Here is a 26,066-nt window from a genome sequence, read left to right as displayed (position 1 = left end):
AACTTCAGTCTCTACCTGGTAAAAATCTTATTACATTTTTGCATCAAGAAATAAATGAGACTTAGAATTTTTTCAGTTCATTGTTTTCTGTTAGATTCATTGTCTTTGGGGAATTTTGGTCAGTGCATATTTATATTTATAATGTACATTGGGTATTGTTTAGTCATAGCTCATATGAACCCTATTAAATTATATTTTAATATGCAGAATTTAGCATAGTTTAAGAAACATATTTTTGAAAATAATGTTTAAGTAGAAATCAAACACTGTAGATGCATTTTCAGATTCACAAGTAGATTTCATGGGAAGTGAAAATGTAATCAAATTGTACTTATATCTAGACTTTTAAAAAATTCATATGATATACATATCATAAACCTCATTTATTTATATTACCATGTTTATATTTCAATTGAATGTGTGGAAGCAATCCAGAGTGGTTTCCTGTGAGCACAACCAACTTAAATGTTTCCTTGTGTCCATCTAACATTGTCTTAGAAAGCAAGGATCATTTATTGGTATGTAGTACACAGAGGGAGAATGCCAATGCTACCGATTAAATAGGTTATTTAAATGCTAATTGTACTGCTCACTGTAACTTCCAACATCTCATAAACTATGTTCCTCCTAAAAAATAAGTCAGGAGGTTTTTCACTAATCCCCTTTGAAAATGATAAAAGAACTATGAAAACATAGAGTGCTTACTTTGTGCCATTATATTTAATTGCCAGGTTTAATTTGGCTGAATCTTATAAGTTAGTTGCTCTGTCTGGCTTACCAGTTAATTCCAAGTTCCCATTACAGTGGAGGAAGATGTTGGGCTGATCATGATTCCAGTGGTGAGGCTACATGGAACTTATGGCTATGTGACAGCTGATTTCATCTCTCAGAGCTCCTCTGCCAGTCCTGGAGGTGTTGATTACATTTTGCATGACAGTACAGTCACCTTTCAGCATGGGCAAAATTTAAGTTTTATAAATATCTCCATCATTGATGACAATGAAAGGTTGGTATATAGAAAATAATGTGGGCATACATCAGACATAAGTATTGTGTTCTAACCCTTACATATGTTCCGCACTGACAATAGAACTTTAGATAATATGTGTCCATTGAGAAACAACAGGTGAAATACTTTTGGGGTATAGGGGTAGGGAAAGGGGCTAGGAGACAATGTGGTTGCATATGTCACTTCATTTCAAATAAAGGAAATAATATTTTCTGTTTCTCTAGACTTAAAAAAATCTAATCAGAATGTGGAAACATCCTTTAATTCGCTTGCTTTATGCATTAAGCAATTAAAAAGAGGGCAAGAAAGTCCCTACGACTGCCCTAGGTCATATAATATTGATGTTAATCATTCATTCTTTTAGCTAAGCACCCACTTCTTACCACTTGATGTGTGACTACTGTGCCTTGAATATGTATGACCAATTTGGAAAATTACTGGTTATTGGGATTTTACAAGCACTTTAATATGTTTAGACTCACAGAATTGCTCCTTCTTGCCATGCAGTGAATTTGAGGAGCCCATTGAAATTCTACTCACTGGAGCTACTGGAGGAGCGGTCCTTGGGCGCCACCTAGTGAGCAGAATTATAATAGCCAAGAGTGACTCTCCCTTTGGCGTTGTAAGGTTTCTCAATCAAAGCAAAATTTCTGTTCCTAATCCCAATTCCACAATGATTTTATCACTGGTTCTGGAGCGGACTGGAGGACTCTTGGGAGAGATTCAGGTAGATTTATTTTACCCATGAGTTTAAATATTTTTGATAGACTGAGTATGGTGTGTTTTTTCATTCCCCAAGTATATTTATTTCTTTATTCACAATCAATCAATATTTATTAATTACCTTGTATATGTACAGCAGCTTTTGAGCCAGATGAAGTACATAAAAATGTATGAGGCATACATCTGTCCTCAGAGAACCTTGAGGGCTTGTTAGAAATGAAGTAAATGATTCTGATAAAATTCAGTAATTCAACAAGTATTCGTTGAATGCTTTCTGTGTGTCACACCCTGTTCTAGGTACTGAGAATATACTGGGGAACTAGACAGACCTCCTCTCCATTCTTACAGAGTTTTCATTTTATTAAGCAGAGCTGAGCAATAAACAACTAAAAATAAATTGATCTGATAACAGTAAGGGCTCTGCTTGTAAAACTGGGAGACACAATTGCGAATGCTGTGCTGGATGGTGAGGATGTGATAATTCAGCTGAAAGATGCGTTATGAGAAAGAGGTTAGAAGAGTGAGCATTTGAGCAGAAGGAATAATAGCTTCTGCAGAGGCATAAGCTGGCATGTTTCAGGCATGGAGGGGTTCATGTGGTTGGGACCTGGAGGTAAGGGGATAATAGCACAGGATAAATCAGAGAGCCCAACAGATGTTCGATCACACAGAATTTCCTAAGCCGGGTTAAAGATTTCATTGCTTAGCGAAATAAAAGTGGACACAAACAAATGGAAGAACATTCTGTGCTCATGGATAGGAAGAATCAATATAGTGAAAATGGCCATACTGCCCAAGGTAATTTATAGAGTCAATGCCATCCCATCAAGCTGCCAATGACTTTCTTCACAGAATTGGAAAAAAGTACTTTAAACTTCATATGGAACCAAAAAAGAGCCCACATTGCCAAGACAATCCTAAGCAAAAAGAACAAAGTTGGAGGCATCATGCTACCTGACTTCAAACTATACTATAGAGCTCCCATAACCAAAACAGCATGGTACTGGTACCAAAACAGAGATATAGACCAATGGAACAGAACAGAGCCCTCAGAAATAACACCCCACATCTACAACCATCTGATCTTTGACAAACCTGACAAAAACAAGCAATGGGGAAAGGATTCCCTATTTAATCAATGGTGTTGGGAAAACTGGCTAGCCATACTTAGAAAGCTGAAACTGGATCCCTTCCTTACACCTTATATAAAAATTAATTCAAGATGGATTAAAGACTTAAATGTTAGACCTAAAACCATAAAGACCCTAGAAGATAACCTAGAATACCATTCAGAACATAGGCATGGGCAAGGACTTCATGACTAAAGCACAACACCAAAAGCAATGGCAACAAAAGCCAAAATTGACAAATGTGATCTAATTAAACTAAAGAGCTTCTGCAAGGCAAAAGAGACTACCATCAAAGTGAACAGGCAACCTACAGAATGGGAGAAAATTTTTACAATCTATCCAGAAACTATAAAGAATTCAAACAAATTTACAAGAAAAAAAAAAAAAAAAAAAAAAAACACCATCAAAAAGTGGGCAAAGGATATGAACAGACACTTCTCAAGAGAAGATATTTATCCGGCCAACAGACACATGAAAAAATGCAATCATCACTGGTCATCAGAGAAATGCAAATCGAAACACGATGAAATACCATCTCACTCCATTTAGAATGAGGATCATTAAAAAGTCAGGAAACAACAGTTGCCGGAGAGGATGTGGAGAAATAGAAACACTTTTACACTGTTGGTAGGAGTGTAAATGAGTTCAACCATTGTGAAAGACAGTGTGGCGATTCCTCAAGGATCTAGAACTAGAAATACCATTTGACCCAGCAATCCCATTACTGGGTATATACCCAAAGGATTATAAATCATGCTACTATAAAGACACACACACACGTGTGTTTATTGTGGCACTATTCACAATAGCAAAGACTTGGAACCAACCCAAATGTCCATCAGTGATAGACTGGATTAAGAAAATGTGGCACATATCCACCATGGAATACTATGCAACCATAAAAAATGCTGAGTTCATGTCCTTTGCAGGGACATGAATGAAGCTGGAAACCATCATTCTCAGCAAACTAACACAGGGACAAGAAACCAAGCACCACATTTTCTCACTTATAGGTGGGAATTGAGCAATGAGAGCACTTGGACACAGGGCAGGGAACATCACACACTGGGGCCTGTTGGGGGGTGGGGAACTGAGGGAGAGATAGCATTAGGAGAAATACCTAATGTAAATGACGAGTTGATGGGTGCAGCAAACCAACATGGCACACGTATACCTATGTATCAAACCTGCACATTGTGCACATGTGCCCTAGAACTTAAAGTATAATAATTTAAAAAAACATTTCATTCGAAGTGGAAATAGGATGCCATTAGAAAATCGTAAGCCAGAGAACAATGTCACCAGATTGTCTTTTAAAGCAGCTATTTAAGTCTACTGCAAGGAAAACGGATTCAAGAAGTTGGTGGGGCAGCATAGGAGCAGGAAGGATGGCTAGGAGGCTATTTATTTCCCTCTACCGTCCAAGTCAAAGCTGACAGTGGCTCCGACAAGGTGGTGAAAATAAAGATGGCGAGAAGTTGGTATACATTGATATTTGGAAGAAACATTCACTAGGTTGGAAGTAGAGGCTGAGGAAAACACAGGAATCAAGGATAACTCCTTGAATTTAAGTTTGAGCAGCTAGATAATTTGTAGGGTTGTTTACTAAGATGCAGAAGCTCAAGGAGAAATTAAAAGTTCTGTTTTCTTCTGTTCTTCTGAGATACTACTGGACATTCCAGGGGAGCGTGGTCATGTAGGCAGGTCAGCGTGCGAGTGTGTGTTGTGGTTTGGAAGGTGTTGACACATGGAGAGGCGTTTGAACATGTGGGGCCTAAGGGGTATATCTGGAAACGGGAAGGATATGGCGCTGAGTCCTGAGCTTCCACCATGTAGAGATCAGAGGAAGGAGAGCCAACAGAGAAGCTTGAGAAGTAAAGGAGGAGGAAAACTAGAAAGGCAGGTGGCACATTAAGTATCATGTAAGCCAAGAAGATAGGACATGGTGTTTGAAGGAGGAAATAGTCAGCTGGCACGCTGCTGATGAAAGATCAAGTAAGAAGCAAAAACAAGTGCCCAACGTTCTTTGTAGACTGTGTGAGAGGCATACCATTTCAAATCATAGAAACATAGAAATCTTCGTTTCTTATAACAATGTATGAAGATTTCTGTGTCTTTTACACTAGGAATGTAAGTATCTTTAACGTTTTCGCATGGTCTACAGCAGAGTTTTTGCATGGTTTTGTTGTCTTATTTATATAGGTTTTGATTGGCACAGCCTGTGCACACAGCAGGACAGTATTGTACTTATATGTTTTTAAAATGTTTATATTTCTCCAATATGTATTTTAATATAGATTATTACATGTTTTTTATCCTATGTGATGACAAATTACTGGTTATTAATACTTTTCTTCTGTTAGACAATTTTATTCATGAATATTATAGGTATGTAGTTTATGTTTTCAAATATCTTTTTTTTTTTTTTTTGAGATGGAGTTTCACTCTTGTTGCCTAGGCTGGAGTGCAGTGGCATGATCTTGGCTCCCTGCCACCTCGGCCTCCTGGGTTCAAGCAGTTCTCCTGTTTCAGCCCCAAGTAGCTGGGATTACAGGCATCTGCCACCACGTCTGACTAATTTTTATAATTTTAGTAGAGACACGGTTTCACCATGTTGACCAGGTTGGTCTCAAACTCCTGATCTCAGGTGATCCGCCCACCTCGGTCTCCCAAAGTGCTGGGATTACAGGCGTGAGCCACTGCACCCTGCCGCAGATATCATGCTTTTTAACAACAAAAAACAGTTTATGAAACAGCAATTTGATGGAATTATCCTAGAATAATTTTCCTGTATGTGTACATATTTTCTTAATACTAGATATCCTGAAATAATTCTTTGCTTAAAATTGATCTCTATTAAATACCAAAACCAAAAACATCCTATAGGTGAACTGGGAGATAGTAGGACCCAACTCTCAAGAAGCCTTACTGCCACAGAATGGAGACATTGCAGACCCAGTGAGCGGGCTCTTCTCTTTTAGAGAAGGAGAAGGCGGAGTGAGAACCATAATTCTGACAATCTATCCTCATGAAGAAATTGAAGTTGAAGAGACGTTCATTATTAAACTTCATCTTGTGAAAGGAGAAGCTAAATTAGACTCCAGAGCTAAAGATGTTACATTAACCGTATGTATGACTTTATTTTTCTCACAAAATGTGGATTTAATGGATTTATCAGAAAATACATTTACATTTGTTGAAACTCTACATACTTGTGATGAATTGGAAATTATAAAACCAAATAAAATCATAATAATTCTGAAGGGTCAAACTTTTTGGTTTTCATGTCAGCTCATTACATAGCCTGACAATTGGTAATTAAAAAACATTTTAATATATGATAAGTACTTATTTTACAAGCTTGGAGAAAATTTGGTGTTTTTGGAATATTTGGCTGTTTTAGAGCAGAGGTATTTGTTATAGCATACCAGAGGTATTTGTTATAGCATACCAAACATTGGATATCTTTGTCATCAGAGAATGTAAAAATTATTAACTAGTTGTATTCCAGATGGTTTGAAGGAAAAATGGTACTTGTTCAGTTAAGGCAAAAAGTGCTGGGACCAAGACTACTGAAAATAATGCAGATGGATGACCCATTTTTTAAAGTTTATAAAATACTTGTATTTGGGATCTATATCATTCAGAGTTTTCCAGAGACCCAAAACCAATAGGACAGACATGGCGCGCGTGCGCGCACACATACACACACACACACACACACACACACACAGCGGGGTGGTGGGAGAGAGAGAGATTTGAAGGAATAAGCTCACATGATTGTGAGGGCTAGCAAGTCCAAAATCCATGAAATAGGCTGGCAGACAGGAAACTCAGGAAAGAGTTGAAGTTGCAATTTTGTGGAGCGGTTCAATAAGCTAAAAACTCAAGCAGGATTCCTAAGTTACAGTCTTGAGGCAGAATTCCTTTTATTCCAGGAAACCTCAGTTTTTGCTCTTAAGGCCTTCGGTTGTTTAGATGAGGCCCATTCACATTCTTGAGGGTGATCTCCTTTACGTATAGTCAGCTGATTGTAAGTATTCATTGTATCTCCAAAATACCTTCACAGTGACATCTAGATGAGTGTTTGACCAAACAACTGGGCACCATAGTCTTGGCAAACTGATACACAAAATTAGTCCTCACAGGACCTATTTGCTTCGCTCCATGTATATCATAGCTAGTAGGAGGAATTTAGCTAAAATTAACTGATTAAATGTAGTAAATATGAGATGAATAAAGCAAAATTCAGGCATCAGATTACTGTTCTCTTGGGATTCTACAAATGGGAGTTTTCTGGGTTCTTAATTCCCATCATCTTTGGGGAATAAGAACCTACTTGTTTTAGGTAACAGTCAATGTGATAAAGAAGTTTTCAAAAATCAGGTAGCTAGGTAGATTATATTCAAGTGTCATTTTTATGTTTCTTTAATTTCCTCAGCTTCTCCGTTTGTTAATATGTTGGATACTATAATTTCATCCCTATTGTTTTATATATTATTTCCTCTGTTCTCTGTTTATATTTTTTAGATACAAAAGTTTGGTGACCCAAACGGAGTTGTTCAGTTTGCTCCTGAGACTTTGTCTAAGAAGACTTATTCGGAGCCTCTGGCTCTGGAAGGGCCCCTGCTCATTACCTTCTTTGTCAGAAGAGTCAAGGGCACCTTTGGAGAGATTACGGTATTATTTTTCATTTGATTTTTCAAAGTACTGTTTGCCTAACAAATGTGGTTAAGAGGGACAGAGAAACTGCATATTCTAGTTAATTAAAGTTTTTGATAAACTAAAATTACATGAGTCTTCAGAGAAACAGAGGCTTTGTTTAAACATCTTTGGGCTCTCTCAGCATCAACCACTAGCTGTCTTTCTAAATTAAATTGGTTACAGTTACTTCGAAAGATTTTCCTCACACTTAAAAAAGAACCAAATGATTTTACATTTTATTGTTTACTATAAAGTGAAGCCTTTCCTACTTAAGCCTCTCAATGATTTGTGTAAATTCTCCCGGGGCTTATTTCTCATTAGAATTTTTCCATTTAGCAACTGTTTTTTAAGAAATTGTATTTGCATGTATATTTATATAGAATGTTTGGCCTTGTAAGTTTTCATGATTTTTGATTAACAGATCAAGGTAATTTGTTTGCTAGAAAAACATATTTTGTGAAATTTCTCTATACACTGACTTCTCTTTCTGTATTGGATATTAACTGGTACTTCTTCAGTTGAAACTTCGTAGTTTGGAGGCCAGCAATTCCTGAAAAATGATGATTGATTTTTGACATCTCCTAGATAGTCCCTTTTTATTAAAAACAAACAAAAATTCTGATTTGAATTGTCAAATTATCTACTTTTTACCTTCAAATATTGTGTGTGACTAAAGCTATTTGTGGAACTGGAATTTTTAAGGTAGCTTGCTTCTCTGTGTCCCTTCAAATTGTGCTATTATTTTAAATAATGAGATTTTGTAATCTTGTCCTGCAAATAGTATTCAACAGCCTGAAAGAGTCAATATACGTCTCAAGCTAACATATACTTAGAGAGTTTGGTTTGAATATAGTGATGCACAATTACAATTTTTTTTGTATATTATAGAGAAAAACATAATTTAAAGGAATTTGGTGCATATATATATGATATATATATACACAAATATATATATATATTTATATACTGAATTATATAACTTTGTTGAGTTTTTTTCTTTTATCTTAGGTCTACTGGGAATTAAGTAGTGAGTTTGACATTACTGAAGACTTTCTTTTCACCAATGGATTTTTCGCCATTGCTGATGGAGAGAGTGAAGCTAGCTTTGGTGTTCATTTGCTACCAGATGAGGTACCTGAGATAGAGGAAGATTATATGATCCAGCTTGTTTCTGTAGAGGGAGGAGCAGAACTGGACCTGGAGAAAAGTATTACATGGTTCTCTGTTTATGCAAATGATGACCCACATGGAATATTTGCCCTGTATTCTGATCGTCAGTCAATACTTATTGGGCAGAACCTTATTAGATCCATCCAAATTAACATAACCCGGCTTGCTGGAACATTTGGAGATGTGGCTGTTGGGCTTCGAATATCATCTGATCATAAAGAACAGCCGATTGTTACTGAAAATACGGAGAGGCAGCTGGTGGTCAAAGATGGTGCCACATATAAAGTGGACATGGTGCCAATAAAGAATCAGGTTTGTGACATTTCTTCAGTTTTCTGATCATTCCAGTAAAACCCTTTCAGGAGTGCCCATGCTTTTACCTCATGATCAGTTTGAAATCTTATTCAGATATTTAAATGGAACCACAAAAAAATGCCCTTGAAAATGTTTAGTAACTACTGGATAATACATTTGCAGATTATAATAAGTGTATTACTATTTGGATGGAGATAATAGATTTTAGTGTAGAGAGTAACAGACACTTACTTACAAAGTTCTAGGAAGTGTTTGCAGTGCTGTGCATATACACCTGCACACCCATGCACATGTGTACACACACACGCACGCACACACTGCTTGTCAAACGGGAGAAATTTGTAGGCTTCTTTGTGCTTCTAGCAAAGAGTAGTGCAATGAAATAGTTTACATGAAAAGGATTTGCGAATACAGAGACTGGTACCTGCTTCTCTCTTTGAAAAGTTGGAACATAGGAAATTGGCTATGATATTCTCTAATGGTCGTGAGGAGAAATCACAGCAGGCTGCTCTGCCAACATCTGGGGTGAGTGATCAGAATGCATGGATTTCCTGTGGGTCAAGCAGACAGCCCAGCAGTCTTTCTCAGTCTGAACCACAGAAAGTGATTTGACTGTTTTTTTAAATCCCCCAAGGATGGTACATGTCATATCATCCTCTGTGCATGCATTATGGCATTCATTGCCACTGGATGCATTATGGCATTGGTATTAATTATCTCACAGGTAAGAAAGGCTATCCAAGAAGTAGACAGATTGGAGTCATCTTGAGAAAAACTTGCAGGGTGAATTGTGAAGCTAGGAGAGAATGAGAAAGGATATATATTCTCTCTGTTGAGGAATGGTGAAGAGGGGGATTCTGAAGCCTTTGGGAACACCCAAATCAATTCCATGAATGCTCGAGCATTTGGGTGCTGCTTTCATGGAGGTGTGGTGTTCAGCCAGTGTCAGCTTAGTTTCATATAAACTTGTGATCCGTAGAAAATAGGTTATCATTTCTGGGTAAGGAATAAGCCTATTACACTAATCCATATTTACAGTGCAATGTTTTGATGTGTTGTGTACCTGAGCGTTTTGTTGTTGCTTAATACAGAAAACAAATGGGGTCTTCTTAGTGAGACATGGGTTTCATAGTTATTCCTACATTCCTGTGCAGTATGTCCTCACTTAATGTCCACAGGTTCTTGGAAATTGCAGCTTTAAGTGAAATGATGTACAGTGTAACCAATTTTACCATAAGCTAATTGATATAAACAATAGTTAAGTTCCTACAGCATATTTCTGGTCACAAAAACAGCACCAGACTTCTAAATAAAGACCACCTACTTTGAAATTAAACATTGAAATAAATGTGAGCTATACCTACGTTTGAGAAAGAGTAATGAAAGCAAAATAATTAGTCACAAGAGTAATAAAAACAAAATAATTAGTCACCCTATTATTCCAGTTCAAGGTCGTGGGCTGCCAGAGCCTGTCATGGTAGCTCAGGGCTCAGGGCAGGGATCAACCCTGGATAGGACTCCATCCCATCGCAGGGCATAGTCACACTCATACCCACACTCACTCAGACTGGAATCATTGACACATGCTGATTCAGCCTCACGTGCACATCTTTGGAATGTGGGAGGAAACCAGAACACCTGGAGAAACCCATGCAGACATGGGGAGAATGTGCAAACTCCACCCGGACAGTGGCCCTGGCTGGGAATTCATGTTTTCCTCATCAACATTGTATGAAACAGCATTGAATGAAATCGTGTGATTTGAAGACCTGTTGTAGTTCTTTGGGAAACTGACTCAATGTCATGACCTTGCTTGATCAATTTCTAACCTCCATTTCCTGTATCCAACAGCTTTCAAGGCTAAAGAGTACAAAAATGGAAAAAGAGAGGTGGATTAAGTTAACCAGAATATCATGTATCAAGTCTCACTTACAAATTAGAAAAATTTTTTAAAATACAGTATGCCTCAATTGTGTAACTCGAAACATTTTCCCATATATTTGTAGCATTACATTCTGAACATATTCAGGTTATAAGCTGCTAAAGAACACTAGGGGACAATCCTTTAACTTTTCTGGGAATAGTTTGGTATCATTTTATAGTAAGTTTTCATTTGACAATAAGGCATGCCAAAGAGAAGATTAGATGTTGTATTATTTTACTAAGCAATGTGTAGTACAAAATTGCTCTCAGGTGTAAGAAAACCAAAATATGTGATGTTTATTACACGGACTAACACCCTTGATCTGCCTAGTTGTTAGACTGTTTTTCACAGTACCTGGTAGTCCCCTTTTCATTTCATTTCAAAGCTTAGCATTCCTGTTTATAAAAAACTTAGCTTTCCTAATACGATAAATGAAGTATCATTTATGAATTTCTTAATATTGTCTTTGAACCCATTTTAATTGTTTTTATGATTTCTATTTTCATAAAGAGTAACACAAGTTTACTAGTTTATGCATGCAAAAAAACCCTCTTTTTTGCTCACTTTAATGCCTCTCTTTAACCTATTTCAAGTTGCATATCTTCTTTCTTTCTGGCACATTCCAGGATTGTGGTGTAAGACTTCACATAGATTTTTAGGTATTGGTGAGTTAGTCTTCCAAGGAGCTGTTTGGGGAAAGGTGTGACATGCCCTTAAACCAAAGACAAGAGTTTTTTCAGTGGTCCCTTTCTTCCTTCTCACCCGGTATATAACCCATTGCTCTTTGAAGATTAGGATGTTAGTTACAAGAGTTTACATCCTGTTCTCCCTCTTCTACCATCTGGGATAAAATTGAGACTTTGGACAGGTAAGCCACAGAGAAGGACCCCAAGGGCCATGATGTATCTAACCCCTTGTGCTGTGGCTTGTAACCTTCAAATGGGTCTTTGAACAGGGTAGGTTTCCATTAGACTCTAAGAACAAAAGAGTCTTGATGTAGGTTTAACACCAGAACCTTGGATTGTCAACTGTTAGCACCTGGTAAGTTGTTAACACCTGGTTAACAACTGACTTTTTTTTATGAGGCACAAACTGACAATAAGAATCATTGGCCTGCTAAAGAAACAAGTCTAGGTTTGAAATACTTTTTCAGAATGCAAGAGGAATTTTATATTTGTGGCTGGGTCATTTATTGAGCACTTATTATGTGCCAATCATTGTGAGAAGCTCAGCAGATACAAAGATGACTGAGAAGCAATTCCTGGTGCCATGTTGCTCCCTGTGTAGTGTATGAACAACCAGTTATAAAAGCATGTGGATAAACAGTGTTGGCACGTTCACAGGATGTTATGGTACCATAAATTGTTTCTGTTTGTGCCCAATGCCATCAAGAACAATAGGCAGGAATTGCTGGCAAGATGGCCGAATAGGACAGCTCCAGTCTGCAGCTCCCAGTGAGAAGGCAGGTGATTTCTGCATTTCCAAATTAGGTACCCAGTTCATCTCACTGGGACTGGTTGGACAGTGGGTGCAGCCCATGGAGGGCAAGCTGAAGCAGGGTGGGGCATCGCCTTACCTGAGAAGCGCAAGGGGTGGGGGAATTTTCTCCCTACCCAAGGGAAGCTATGAGAGACTGAGCCTGAGGAACTGTGCATTCCGGCCCGGATACTGCGCTTTTCCCATAGTCTTCGCAACCTGCACACCAGGAGACTCCCTCCGGTGCCTACACCACCAGGCACCAGGGCCCTGGGTTTCACGCACAAAACTGGGCAGTTGTTTGGGCAGACAGCAATCTAGCTGCAGGAGTTTTTTTTTGTTCCCCCCCTGCCCCATATCTCAGTGGCACCTGGAATGCCAGCGAAACAGAACTGTTCACTCCCCTGGAGAGGGGGCTGATGCCAGGGAGCCAAGTGGTCTTGCTCAATGGGTCCCACCCCCAAGGAGCCCAGCAAACTAAGATCCACTGGCTTGAAATTCTCACTGCCAGCACAGCAGCAGTCTGAGATCGACCTGGGAAGCTCGAGCTTGGTTGGGGGAGGGGCATCCACCGTGGCTGAGGCTTGAGTAGGCGGTTTTACCCTCACAGTGTAAACAAAGCCAACAGAAAGTTCTAGCTGAGCTGAGCCCACCACAGTGCAGCAAGGCTGCTGTGGCTGGACTGCCAGATTTCTCCTATCTGGGCAGGGCATCTCTGAAAAAAAAAAAAAAAAATGATGATTGACAGAAGTAGGCTTCAGAAGGTGGATAATAACAAACTTCTCTGAGCTAAAGGAGCATGTTCTAACCCAATGCAAGGAAGCTAAGAACCTTGAAAAAAGATTAGATGAATTGCTAACTAGAATAATGAGTTTAGACAAGAACATAAATGACCTGATGGAGCTCAAAAACACAGCACAAGAACTTCGTGAAGCATACACAAGTATCAATAGCCGAATCGATCAAGTGGAAGAAAGGATATCATAGATTGAAGATAAACTTAATGAAATAAAGCAAGAAGACAAGATTAGAGAAAAAAAATAAAAAGGAATGAACAAAGCCTCCAAGAAATTTGGGACTATGTGAAAAGATCAAATCTACATTTGATTGGTGTACCTGAAAGTGACAGGGAGAATGGAACCAAGTTGGAAAACACTCCTTCAGGATATTATCCAGGAGAGCTTCCCCAACCTAGCAAGACTGGCCAACATTCAAATTCAGGAAATACAGAGAACACCACAAAGATACCCCTCGAGAAGAGCAACGCCAAGCACATAATTGTCAGATTCAACAAAGTTGAAATGAAGGAAAAAATGTTAAGGGCAGCCAGAGAGAAAGGTTGGGTTACCCACCAAGGGAAGCCCATCAGACTAACAGCAGATCTCTTGGCAGAAACCCTACAAAGCCAGAAGAGAGTGGGGACCAGTATTCAACATTCTTAAAGAAAAGAATTTTCAACCCAGAATTTCATATCCAGCCAAACTAAGCTTCATAAGTGAAGGAGAAATAAAATCCGTTACAGACAAGCAAATGCTGACAGATTTTGTCACCACCAGGCTTGCCTTATAAGAGCTCCTGAAGGAAGCACTAAACATGGAAAGTAAAACCGGTACCAGCCACTGCAAAAACATACCAAATTGTAAAGACCATCGACACTATGAAGAAACTACAACTAATGGGCAAAATAACCAGCTAGCATCATAATGACAGGATCAAATTCATACATAACAATATTAACCTTAAATGTAAATGGGATAAATTTCCCAATTAAAAGACACAGGCTGCCAAATTGGATAGAGTCAAGAACCATCAGTGTGCTGTATTCAGGAGACCCATCTCACATGCAGAGACACATAGGCTCAAAATAAAGGAATGGAAGAATATTTACCAAGCAAATGAAAAGCAAAAAACAAACAAAAAAAAAGCAGGAGTTGCAATCCTAATCTCTGATAAAACAGACTTTAAACCAGCAAAGATCAAAAGAGACAAAGAAAGGCATTACAGAATGGTAAAGGGATCAATTCAGCAAGAAGAGCTAAATATCCTAAATATATATGCACCCAATACAGGACCACCCAGATTCATAAAGCAAGTTCTTAGAGACCTACAAAGAGACTTAGCCTCCCACACAATAATAATGGGAGATGTTAACACCCCACTGTCAATATTAGACAGATCAACGAGACAGAATATTAACAAGGATATTCAGGACTTGAACTCAGCTCTGGACCAAGTGGACCTAAGAGACATCTACAGATATCTCCATGCCAAATCAACAGAATATATATTCTTCTCAGCATCTCATAGCACTTATTCTAAAATTGACCACATAATTGGAAGTAAAGCACTTCTCAGCAAATGTGAAAGAATGGAAATCATAACAAACAGTCTTTCAGAGCACAGTGCAATCAAATTAGAACTCAGGATTGGGAAACTCACTCAAAACTGGGTAAATAACAAAATGAAGGCAGAAATAAAGATGTTCTTTGAAACCAATGAGAACAAAGACACAATGTACCTGAATGTCTGACACAGTTAACACAGTGTTTAGAGGGAAATTTATAGCACTGAATGCCCACAAGAGAGCAGGAAAGATCTAAAATCGACACCCTAACATCAAAATTAAAAGAACTAGAGTAGCAAGGGCAAACAAATTCAAAAGCTAGCAGAAGACAAGAAATAGCTAAGATAAGAGCAGAACTAAAGGAGATAGAGACATGAAAAATGCTTCAAAAATTCAATGAATCCAGGAGCTGATTTTTTGAAAAGATCAGTAAAATAGATTGACTGCTAGTCAAACTAATAAAGAAGAAAAGATAGAAGAATCAAATAGATTCAATAAAAAATGATATAGGGGATATCACCGCTGATCCCACAGAAATACAAACCACCATCAGAGAATACTATAAACACCTCTACGCAAATAAACTAGAAAATCTAGAAAAAAAGGATAAATTCCTGGACACATACACCCTCCCAAGTCTAAACCAGGAAGAAGTCGAATCCCTGAATAGACCAAATAACAGGCTCTGAAATTGAGGCAGTAATTAATAGCCTGTCAAGCAAAAAAAGTCCAGGACCAGACAGATTCACCGCTGAATTCTACCAGAGGTACAAAGAGGAGCTGGTAATACTCCTTCTGAAACTATTCCAAACAAAAGGAAAAGAGGGAATCCTCCCTGACTCATTTTATGAGGCCAGCATCATTCTGGTACCAAAACCTGACATCAAAAAAAGAAAATTTCAGGCTAATATCTCTGATGAACATCGATGTGAAAATCATCAATAAAATACTGGCAAACCAAATCCAGCAGCACATCAAAAAGCTTATCTACCACGATCAAGTCAGCTTCATACCTGGGATGCAAGGCTGGTTCAAGATATGCAAATCAATAAAAGTAATCCATCACATAAACAGAAGCAATGACAAAACCATATGATTATCTCAATAGATGTAGAAAAGGCCTTTGACAAAATTCAGCAGCCCTTCATACTAAAAAAAACTCAATAAACTAGGTGTTGATGGAATGTATCTCAATAAGAACTATTTATGACAAACAACCAACATCATACTGAATGGGCAAAAACTAGAAGCATTCCTTTGAAAACTAGCACAAGACAAGGATGCCCTCTCTCACTACTCCCATTTAACATAGTATTGGAAGTTCTGGCCAGGGCAATCAGACAAGAGAAAGGAATAAAAGATATTCAGACAGGAAAAGTGGAAGTCAAATTATCTCTGTTTGCAGATGACATGATTGTATATTTAGAAAACACCTTCATCTCAGCCCCAGATCTCCTTAAGCTGATAAGCAACTTCAGCAAAGTCTCAGGATACAAAATCAATGTGCAAAAATCACAAATATTCCTATATACCAGTAACAAACAGAGAGCCAAATCATGAGTGAACTCCCATTCACAGTAGCTTCAAAGGGAATAAAATACCTAGGAATCCAACTTGCAAGGGATGTAAAGGACCTCTTCACGGACAACCACAAACCACTGCTCAAGGGAATAAGAGAGGACACAAACAAATGGAGAAACATTCCATGCTCGTGGATAGGAAGAATTAATATCATTAAGATGGCCATACTGCCCAAAGTAATTTATTGATTCAGTGATATCCCCATCAAGCTACCATTGACTTTCTTCACAGAATTGGAAAAAAGTACTTTAAACTTCATATGGAACCAAAAGAGAGGCTGCATAGCCAAGACAATCCTAAGCAAAAAGAACAAAGCTGGAGGCATCACGCTACCTGACTTCAAACTACACTACAAGGCTAAGTAACCAAAACAGCATAGTAGTGGTACCAAAACAGGTATATAGACCAATGGAACAGAACAGAGCCCTCAGAAATAACACCACACATCTACAACCATTTGATCTGTGACAAACTTGACAAAAACAAGCAATGGGGAAAGGATTCCCTATTTAATCAGTGGTGTTGGGAAAACTGGCTAGCCATATGCAGAAAGCTGAAACTGGACCCCTTCCTTACACCTTATACAAAAATTAACTCAAGATGGATTAAAGACTTAAAAGTAAGACCCCAAACCATAAAAATCCTAGAAGAAAACCTAGGAAATACCATTCAGGACATAGGCATGGGCAAAGGCTTCATGTCTAAAACACCAAAAGCAATGGCAGCAAAAGCCAAAATTGACAAATAGGATCTAATTAAACTAAAGAGCTTCTGCACAGCAAAAGAAACTATCATCAGAGTGAACAGGAAACCTACGAAATGGGAGAAAATTTTTGCATTCTATCCATCTGACAAAGGGCTAATATCCAGGATCTACGAAGAACTTAAATTTATAACAAAAAAAAACTCCATCAAAAAGTGGGCAAAGGATATGAACAGACACTTCCAAAAGAAGACATTTATGTAGCCAATAAACAGGAAAAAAATGCTCATTGTTACTGGTCATTATAGAAATGCAAATCAAAACCACAATAAGATAACCATCTCACACCAGTTAGAATGGTGATCATTAAAAAGTCAAGAAACAACAGATGCTGGAGAGGATGTGGAGAAAGAGGAACACTTTTACCACTGTTGATGGAAGTGTATATTAATTCAACCATTGTGGAAGACAGTGTGACTATTCCTCAAGGATCTAGGACTAGAAATCCATTTGACCCAGCAATCCCATTATTGGGTATATACCCAAAGGATTATAAATCATTCTACTATAAAGACACATGCACACATATGTTTATTGTGGCACTATTTACAATAGCAAAGACTTGGAACCAACCCAAATGTCCATCAGTGATAGACTAGATAAAGAAAATGTGACACATACATACTATGGAATACTATGCAGCCATAAAAACGGTTGAGTTCATGTCCTTTGCAGAGTCATGGATGAAGCTGGACACTATCATTCTCAGCAAACTAACACAAGATCAGAAAACCAGACACCGCATGTTCTCACTCATAAGTGGAAGTTGAACTATGAGAACACATGGACACAGAGAGGGGAACGTCACACACCAGGGCCTGTCAGGGGATGGAGGCTAGGGGAGGGGTAGCATTAGGAGAAATACCTAATATAGCTGATGGGTTGATGGGTGCAGCAAACCACCATGGCACGTGTATACCTATGTAACAAAACTGCATATTCTGCACATGTACCCCAGAACTTAAAGTATAATAATAATAAAAATGAAGAAAGAACGATAGGCAATATAGAAAATGGTATTGGTGACACAGTCTTGGATTACACAAATGGAAGAGCATATTGAGAACACGATCAACTCCTAAAAACTTTCAAATTCATTTTTAAATTAATCTAACCTATTTTCTTCTGTAGATAAACCAGCTTTTCCTCAAATCTGCTCTAACTCATGTTCCATTTTAGCATTTAATGACTGCTCCCTGGGGATCTGCCACATCATACAAGTCTGCGTGTACTGGATGGGCCCATGAGCAGAGGAGCTAGGCGAGAAGGCACAAGTGACCTGGTGCTTTAAGTTGACACCTGGCTCTTCACTCTTGGGAAAATAAAGATAAAGAAAAATCATTAGCTGCCAAGCCAGTGACCTTCATGGGGGAGGGGTACACTCTTATAGGAGAGGTGGGATGTATATGATTAAAGTTTTTCTGTGATTTATTTGTCTTTTTTAGCACTTGACCCATGATTCATGCAGTGAATGTCATTTTGAATGAATAAAACATCTGTTACCCTCATGGTGCCCAGTATTTGAAACCACCACGGTATATATTTTGCAAATTTGAGGATGTGTTGTCTAAATTCATTACTCTTAAAAGAAGAGATTTTACAGAAACGGCTGCTTATTACATTCAATAAAGATATGCGAAGTTTTTGGGAATATTCTAGGTTGTAAGATAACTTGGGGATTATTACCAAGATCAATGTTTCTATGGGAAAATGTGCTGTAAGTTTCAAAAATAACTTTTAGCATAACATCAATACATAAATTCCAGATTCCCCCTATTGTGTTGGATTCTAAAATTTTGAAAATATGTAATACATAGCATTAATTTTTATTTATCCAACATATTCAAATAATTAGTATACTGAAATTACTCATTTTGAGTAAATATGATGAATTGTTAGTAATTATTCAATGATGAGGAGGAAAGTGAGTTTTGCCAAGTTTATGGGAGCTGACACTTTCGCCAGAGTGCCCCTTCCGTTTTCTTGACACTTGATTCCATCATGAACACTGCCTCTGTGACTACTGTCATTGGTCAAGCCATTTGGGCACATGTGAAAAATTTGAAAATTTGTATTTTTTTGTTGTTGTTGTTTTTCCTTTTGGGGGGGGGAGGGGGAGGCAGAGTCTTGCACTGTTGCCAGGCTGGAGTGCAGTGGCACAATCTCAGCTCACTGCAACCTCTGCCTCCTGGGTTCAAGTGATTCTTCTGCCTCAGCCTCCCAAGTAGCTGGGACCACAGGCTTGCACCACCAAGCCCAGCTAATTTTTTTTTTTTTTTTTAAGTAGAGACAGCGTTTCACCATATTGGCCACGCTGGTCTTGAACTCCTGACCTCAAGTGATCCACCCGCCTGGGCCTCCCAAAATGCTGGGATTACAGGCGTGAGCCACCACGCCCGGCCCATTTGTAGTTTTTTATATTCTACATCTTCCGCTCCTTATCTCACAGCTTACATACTGGTCATTTGTTTTGTGATGGGGGAAAGTGCATATATTGATGAAACTGTTTGCTACTAAAGCAACCTCAGGTAGTATGCTAATGGCTCAAGTCAAATAACAGCATTTTTCTCTGAAAATTATTTCTAAATCACTGACACTGTTTGTTTATAGGTATTCCTATCACTGGGCTCTAATTTCACTTTGCAACTGGTGACTGTGATGCTTGTCGGTGGACGTTTCTATGGAATGCCAACAATTCTTCAGGAAGCAAAATCTGCTGTCCTTCCAGTCTCTGAGAAAGCTGCCAATTCTCAGGTAATTGGCCCTGGGTGTGGTTCTCTCAGCAGACCACTAGAGAGCAGCTTTTACAGGAAGGACGGAGACTCTTAGAGCTAGCATTTCTCATGAGTAACTATTTTCTTAAATATAAATAACTCTGTGAATATCACAGTAGATGTAACCGATATATTATATAAAACTACTTAGTCTATTTTCAACATTCAGTAGGAAAAAAAGAGATATGTCCAGATCTCTTCTTGATATTATGTATCTAATATTGAGGTATTTTATGTTAAATAATTAAAATTATAATGAAGCACTAATATTCCAGACTTTTTCTTGTACTAACATTGTGAATGTTTATCTTTAATATTCAGACTTTGGTTTACTGGGGCGAGTTTGTGCTGATGTAGATAAATGTTGATGGTCAGATCCTGTGATACGGTTGTATCTAAGTATTTGCATCTTCTGTCTGAGGTCGTTGTAGGAAAGATTATTTCCCAATCGCTTCATAAATGCTCATGAGAACAAAGAACAACTTGAGGGCTTTCCTTTCCTTTCAGGCAGATTCTGTCAATATAAGAAAAAGACAAGGCTGTTGTCTGTGGCTATGGTAACGTGTATTTTTGAAGCCATTGTGAGATATAATTCTATCCTGCTCCTTCAGGTGGGAGCTGAAGTGACGTGGGCAAGCCTGTCTTAAGATGCTGAGGTGGAATCTGTACAAATGAATGGGCAGGAATATGGGCAGATATAGTCTCTGGCCACTACGGGATGCTCTTCAGCTACTCCCTCCTGAGCATCTTCTCCAAGGATAATGAATGCTTTTTATCTTAAAATGGAATGCACTGGCATTTAAAATAACTGAGAGGAAGAGGTTTTTATTTTCTTTGCATCCTCTTCTTTAAGAGCGAATGAAGAAATAGAATTTATTAATGCTTTGAATTTTGTTGTCTTCTTTTTGTTCATGGGTTGTTATAAAAAAAAGATTCAGCAAAACCATGCATTTGGAGTAAAACATTTCCTACTGCTTATCCATGCATATTGTCACAATACTGTATCACCCCAAAGGGCAAGGCTAGAGTCCATCATGGTACATTCATGTCTTTGGTGTATACTCTATACTCGTATCAGTGTTTGGGGTGTGTGTGTGTGTGTGTATGTGTGTTTGTGTGTGTGATGTGGCTAGGGCATTTTAAAATAGCCCTCTAGCCATGTAGCAAGAATGAGCTCACTCAAAGCTTTTGGCATTTGCTAAGCAGAAGCCTCACTGGGCTGGGCATGGTGGCTCATGCTTTTAATCTCAGCAATTTGGGAGGCCCAGGTGGGCGAATCCCCTGAGGTCAGGAGTTTGAGACTAGCCTGATCAACACGGCGAAACCCCATCTCTACTAAAAATACAAAAGTAGCTGCATGTGGTCACACACGCCTGTAGTCCCAGCTACTGGGGAGACTGAGGCATGAGAATCATTTGAACCCGGGAGGTAGAGGTTGGAGTGAGCCGAGATCATGCTACTGCACTCCAGCCCGGGTTACAGAGCGACATTCTGTCGAAGAAGAAGGAGAAGGAGGAGAGGGAGAGTGAGAGGGAGAGGAGGGAGAGGAGGGGAAAGAGGAGGGAGAGGAGGGAGAGGAGGGAGAGGAGGGGGAAGAGGAGGGAGAGGAGGGAGAGGAGGGGGAAGAGGAGGAGGAAGAAGAGGAGGAAGAGGAAGAAGAGGAGGAGGAAGAGGAAGAGGAGGAGGAACAGGAAGAAGAAGAGGAGGAAGAAGAAGAACAGCCTCACTGTCAGTAACAGAGAATCTAGGCTGGAGTCAAATTAAAGTAGTTGTTGCTTTTCCTCTGTGGCTCCAGAAGTTATCCTGCGGAACCCTCTCACATTTTTCTATTATTCTTCGTTACAATTTAAGAAGGGGAGAATGAGTTTTAATATATAACTCTTGATTAAATGGTATCCCACATTTATAGCTATTGAGACCAAAAGAGGTAAACTGAATTGTTCAAATCAAAATGTGAAGCCAGGAATCTGCTTTTCTTCCTCATTGCTCAGAACTTACTTCATCTATAAATCACATACCCTGGGAATGTTGCGCATAAAACAAAATCTTACTTGATGCTTGTGATAGAGATGGGTATTTAAAAAAACTTTGAAGTCTTCTGGTCTTCAAAAAAAGGTATAAAATTAAGTTGGAGCTGAAAAGAACCCTAATAGAAGGTCTAGTTCATGGTGCTTATTTTATAAATGACAAAATATACTATTCTCTCTTAGAAGGCAAATTTTAGTTCTACAAATGAGGTTCTGGAAAGACCCATGAACAAGTCCTGTTAAATGCCATTTAAAATAGTTTCCTTTCATTTAACCATAATTATGCTTACCTTTTTTTGGATGTTGTTCATTCAAAAGATAGCCTTTTGATTAAAAAAGAAAAAGCTATCGACTATAACCTAAATAATAAAGTAAAATAAATTTTAAAATCTGAGATGTTATTTCTTAAGCACTTCTCTTTAATTCAATATAAGACAAGGATATATATTATATAAACCAAGGAAAAGTTTATGTTTAACCCATTCCTCAGAAAACAGGAAGGTTTAGAGAGAAATAAAATAAGCATGATTTTTCCCTCAGGTCGGATTTGACTCCACTGCTTTTCAACTCATGAACATCACTGCCGGCACAAGCCACGTTATGATTTCTAGGAGGGGCACATATGGTGCTCTGTCAGTTGCCTGGACCACTGGATATGCTCCTGGGTTAGAAATTCCTGAATTCATTGTTGTTGGCAACATGACCCCAACACTGGGTGAGTTGTAGTTTTTCTAAGATGGGTCCTGTAGAATATTGGAAGGATATCATTGACCACTAATTGTCTTGGGTTATTCTTATTCTGGACACTGAATGTAGTTTTCTAATACAATACTCCCATATTTAAGTGATCAGAGTAGTGCAGGTTGCTTGGTGAGAAAAGGAGAGAAACTTTTTTCAGTCAAATTAACAACTTCATGCCTTACCTCAAAAGAGTGGGGTCACTAAGCAAACTACTCTGTCTATACAATAGGAGCTTGTTGAAAGTAATTCTAAGAATCTAATTTGGCAAATACAGTAATAAGAAAAATAAAAATACGTACAGCTCTTCTATGCATTTCCATGTTCACCTGACTATTTCTGGCAGTAGGGCAGCTGTTACTTTAGATACTTTATTTTTTAAAGTATACCATTAGCTCTTTGAGAGTTAGTGAGATGCGAATGTTAGATGGTTTGACCTCTAACGTGTTATAGAAAGCTCATTGCAAATTTAGATAATGAGAGTTTATAAAGAACCCTCCAGTGGGCTCAGAATCTGAGGATCTCCCTCCTTGATTCACAGGGTCTTGTTGGTCACCAGGCAAACACCATTTACACTCAGTAAGAAACCTAGGGAATCCTGCGGAGGACTGAGATCCTTAGTCTCTCAAAGAGGAGGGAATGATTTTCATTTTCCCAAGATCTTGGCATCACTGAGAGATAAGAAGGAATGAAAGCTAAAGTCCTGTAGAAGATGGGGGGTGAGGGCTAGGCCAATGAAAATGACATTTTCATGCCAGCTTCCATCCTAACAGCAATCCCAGAACACAGAGAGAAATTAGCTGCGCGATTGAGAGACACCATAGTGTGATAACTGCCTTGGATACTGGGGCTTCTTTAGCCACTGGATAGGTGCCCTAATCTGATGTCTGAGACATTGGCTCCTCTTGTTTTCCTTTTGGCATGTCCCCTAAGTTAAAGATATTTTATTATCTTTTCTTTTTTATTTTCTAGCCCCTTTTTTCCTGCAGAAACTCTTATCTTTTACTTCCTTACTCCTCTGTCACTTTGGGTGATATGCATAGCTCCATACAATTTAGGGTGATTTTTAAAAAATTTTATGTTAGTAACTACTTCTACATATGAAAAGATTTATGTGTAGAAATATTGCTTATTATGAGTGTGTATACGATTTTGTGCTTACATATCACATTAATCTTCAAACGCTTTTGTGAGTTTATGTTAACTTGATTCAACTGAAATAACAGGAGTTCCCAAATAATAGATCTGTATCTTCAAACAGGTTCATTTAGTTTTTTTGAGGCTTTGTAATAAATTTTCAGACACAATGAAAAGTACAGTATACACCCATAAACTCACTGACTAGATTTATTTATTTATTTTATTTTTAATTTTTTTTTTCTTTTTTTTTTGAGACAGAGTCTTGCTCTATCACCCATGCTGGAGTGCAGTGGTGCCATCTCAGCTCACTGCAACATCCACCTCCTGGGCTCAAGGTATTCTCCTGCCTCAGCCTCCTGAGTAGCTGGGATTACAGGCTCGCTCCACCATGCCTGGCTAAGTTTTGTATTTTTTGTAGAGATGGGATTTCACCATGTTGGCCAGGCTGATCTCAAACTCCTGACCTCAAGATCCATCCTCTTTGGCCTCCCAAAGTGTTGGGATTACAGGTGTGAGCCACTGTACCTGGCCTTGACTGGATTTAATAGTTGTTACAGTCAGCCATATTTGTGACATTTTTTCTGAAGCATTTTAAAGTAAAATACATAGATTATGATATTTCACCCCAATCTACTTCAATATGTATCCTAAAAATATTCTGGGGCCAGAATTTAAACCAAAGCCTGACACTAAATCTGTATTAAAGCCTGCCTAACACCAAGAGACTGCTCTTTTCACTATTGGATTTTGTCATTGAGCCAGGAAAGAAAAAGATATAAAGGAGAAAAGTAAACAGGGACTGACAGCAAGATTTGTGTGGTCCCCTGTAAGTTTACCTCTCCCCTATCCCTTTATAAAAATGTTTTACCTTTTGTAAACTATAATTGAATTTTGGATAAGAAAATATATTACTACAGTTTTAAAAGTCAAATCCCAGTTTAAGATAAGAACTAATACCCTACTTTCCTTTTCATGTTTTCCTTCAGGGAGCCTTTCATTTTCCCACGGTGAACAAAGGAAAGGAGTTTTCCTGTGGACGTTTCCCAGCCCTGGTCGGCCAGAGGCCTTTGTTCTTCATCTATCAGGAGTGCAGAGCAGCGCTCCTGGTGGAGCTCAACTCCGGTAAGACCAACCTAATTCTCACCCAAGAAATTCTCTGAGGAATAATCTGGAATTCATCCATCAAAACAGAAAAAGGCACAAGGATTATTCTCCTTGAAGGAAACGCAAACATAGTTTTAGTGTAGAGTATCACATGGCGTGCATGCTGGAGAGGGAGGCGGCTCTCAGGAGCCCCGCCACCCACTGCTTGCCTTAAAGAGAGTTCCTCATGCTCCATCTTGAGAATGGGGGCTGGGGTACCATCTCCACTAAAAGCCATGATGGCAGTTCTCCTCTTGTTAAAGGAAGCTGTCTTCTGAGAAGCTGAAAATACCTGATTGCTCCAAGTGATTAAGAGTAAGAATAAGATTAAGTAAGAATAAGACATCACAGTGGGGTGATAAATATTACCTGTTTGGATAAGTGACCCTTTGACTTTAATTTAATTTTATTGATTTTTACTATGTATCTGTAGTGACTCTTTCTGCAAATACAGTATATTTGCAGGTAAATACATACCAGCCAAAAGCAATTTACTTTCCTTATTTCTGGGATAGACTCAACCAGAGCAGTAGAGGGCAGACCTGTTATTCAGACTTAGGGATTTAGTCCTGGCTTTGCCACTTACTCACTGTGTGACTTTGAGAAAGTTACTTGATCTTTCTGTTCTTCGGTTTGTTTGTAAAATAAGATTTGGGAGTATGAAAACTAGAGTGTATTCAAGTATGTTTGTATACATGTTTATGTGTGGGAGATGTCCATTGGGGAAATCAGATATGACTTTATACATATGCCATTTTTAAAATGTTCGTCATTTTAAAACATATTTTAGAGTTACAAATTCAAATGCTTTAACAGCAACAATAGTCATTAACAGTATTATAGTGCTTGGCCAGTTGTGGTGGCTCACACCTGTAATCCCAGCACTTTGGGAGGCCAAGGCAGGCCGATCACCTGAGGTTAGGAATTCAAGACCAGACTGGCCAACATGGCGAAACCCCATCTGTACTTAAAATACAAAACATCTGCCAGGTGTTATGGCATGTGCCTGTAGTCCCAGCTACTTGGGAGGCTGAGGCAGGAGATTTGCTTGAGCCCAGGAGGCAGAGGTTGCAATGAACTGAGATCGCACCACAGCGCTCCAGCC

The 26,066-nt window shown here is 38.6% G+C and overlaps 1 protein-coding gene across 5 annotated transcripts in view; it reads left to right on the top strand.

Annotated features, from left to right (window-relative positions):
* The window catches only part of ADGRV1 (adhesion G protein-coupled receptor V1), a 593,679-nt gene that overhangs the window by 219,847 nt on the left and 347,766 nt on the right, over positions 1-26,066 (top strand). For all 5 annotated transcript variants that reach the window (XM_050795448.1, XM_050795446.1, XM_050795449.1 and 2 more), the window contains 8 exons: positions 805-1,006; positions 1,517-1,736; positions 5,749-5,988; positions 7,393-7,542; positions 8,575-9,048; positions 19,750-19,893; positions 22,481-22,655; positions 24,805-24,940. In XM_050795448.1, coding sequence (XP_050651405.1) covers positions 805-1,006; positions 1,517-1,736; positions 5,749-5,988; positions 7,393-7,542; positions 8,575-9,048; positions 19,750-19,893; positions 22,481-22,655; positions 24,805-24,940 — 1,741 coding nt within the window. The remainder of the gene's footprint in view (positions 1-804; positions 1,007-1,516; positions 1,737-5,748; positions 5,989-7,392; positions 7,543-8,574; positions 9,049-19,749; positions 19,894-22,480; positions 22,656-24,804; positions 24,941-26,066) is intronic.

The sequence above is a fragment of the Macaca thibetana genome, chromosome 6 (genome assembly GCF_024542745.1).
Source record: "Macaca thibetana thibetana isolate TM-01 chromosome 6, ASM2454274v1, whole genome shotgun sequence".
NCBI lineage: Eukaryota > Metazoa > Chordata > Mammalia > Primates > Cercopithecidae > Macaca > Macaca thibetana.
The sequence above is the reverse complement of the archived record's forward strand: the minus strand, read 5'-3'. Positions and strand labels throughout refer to the sequence as shown.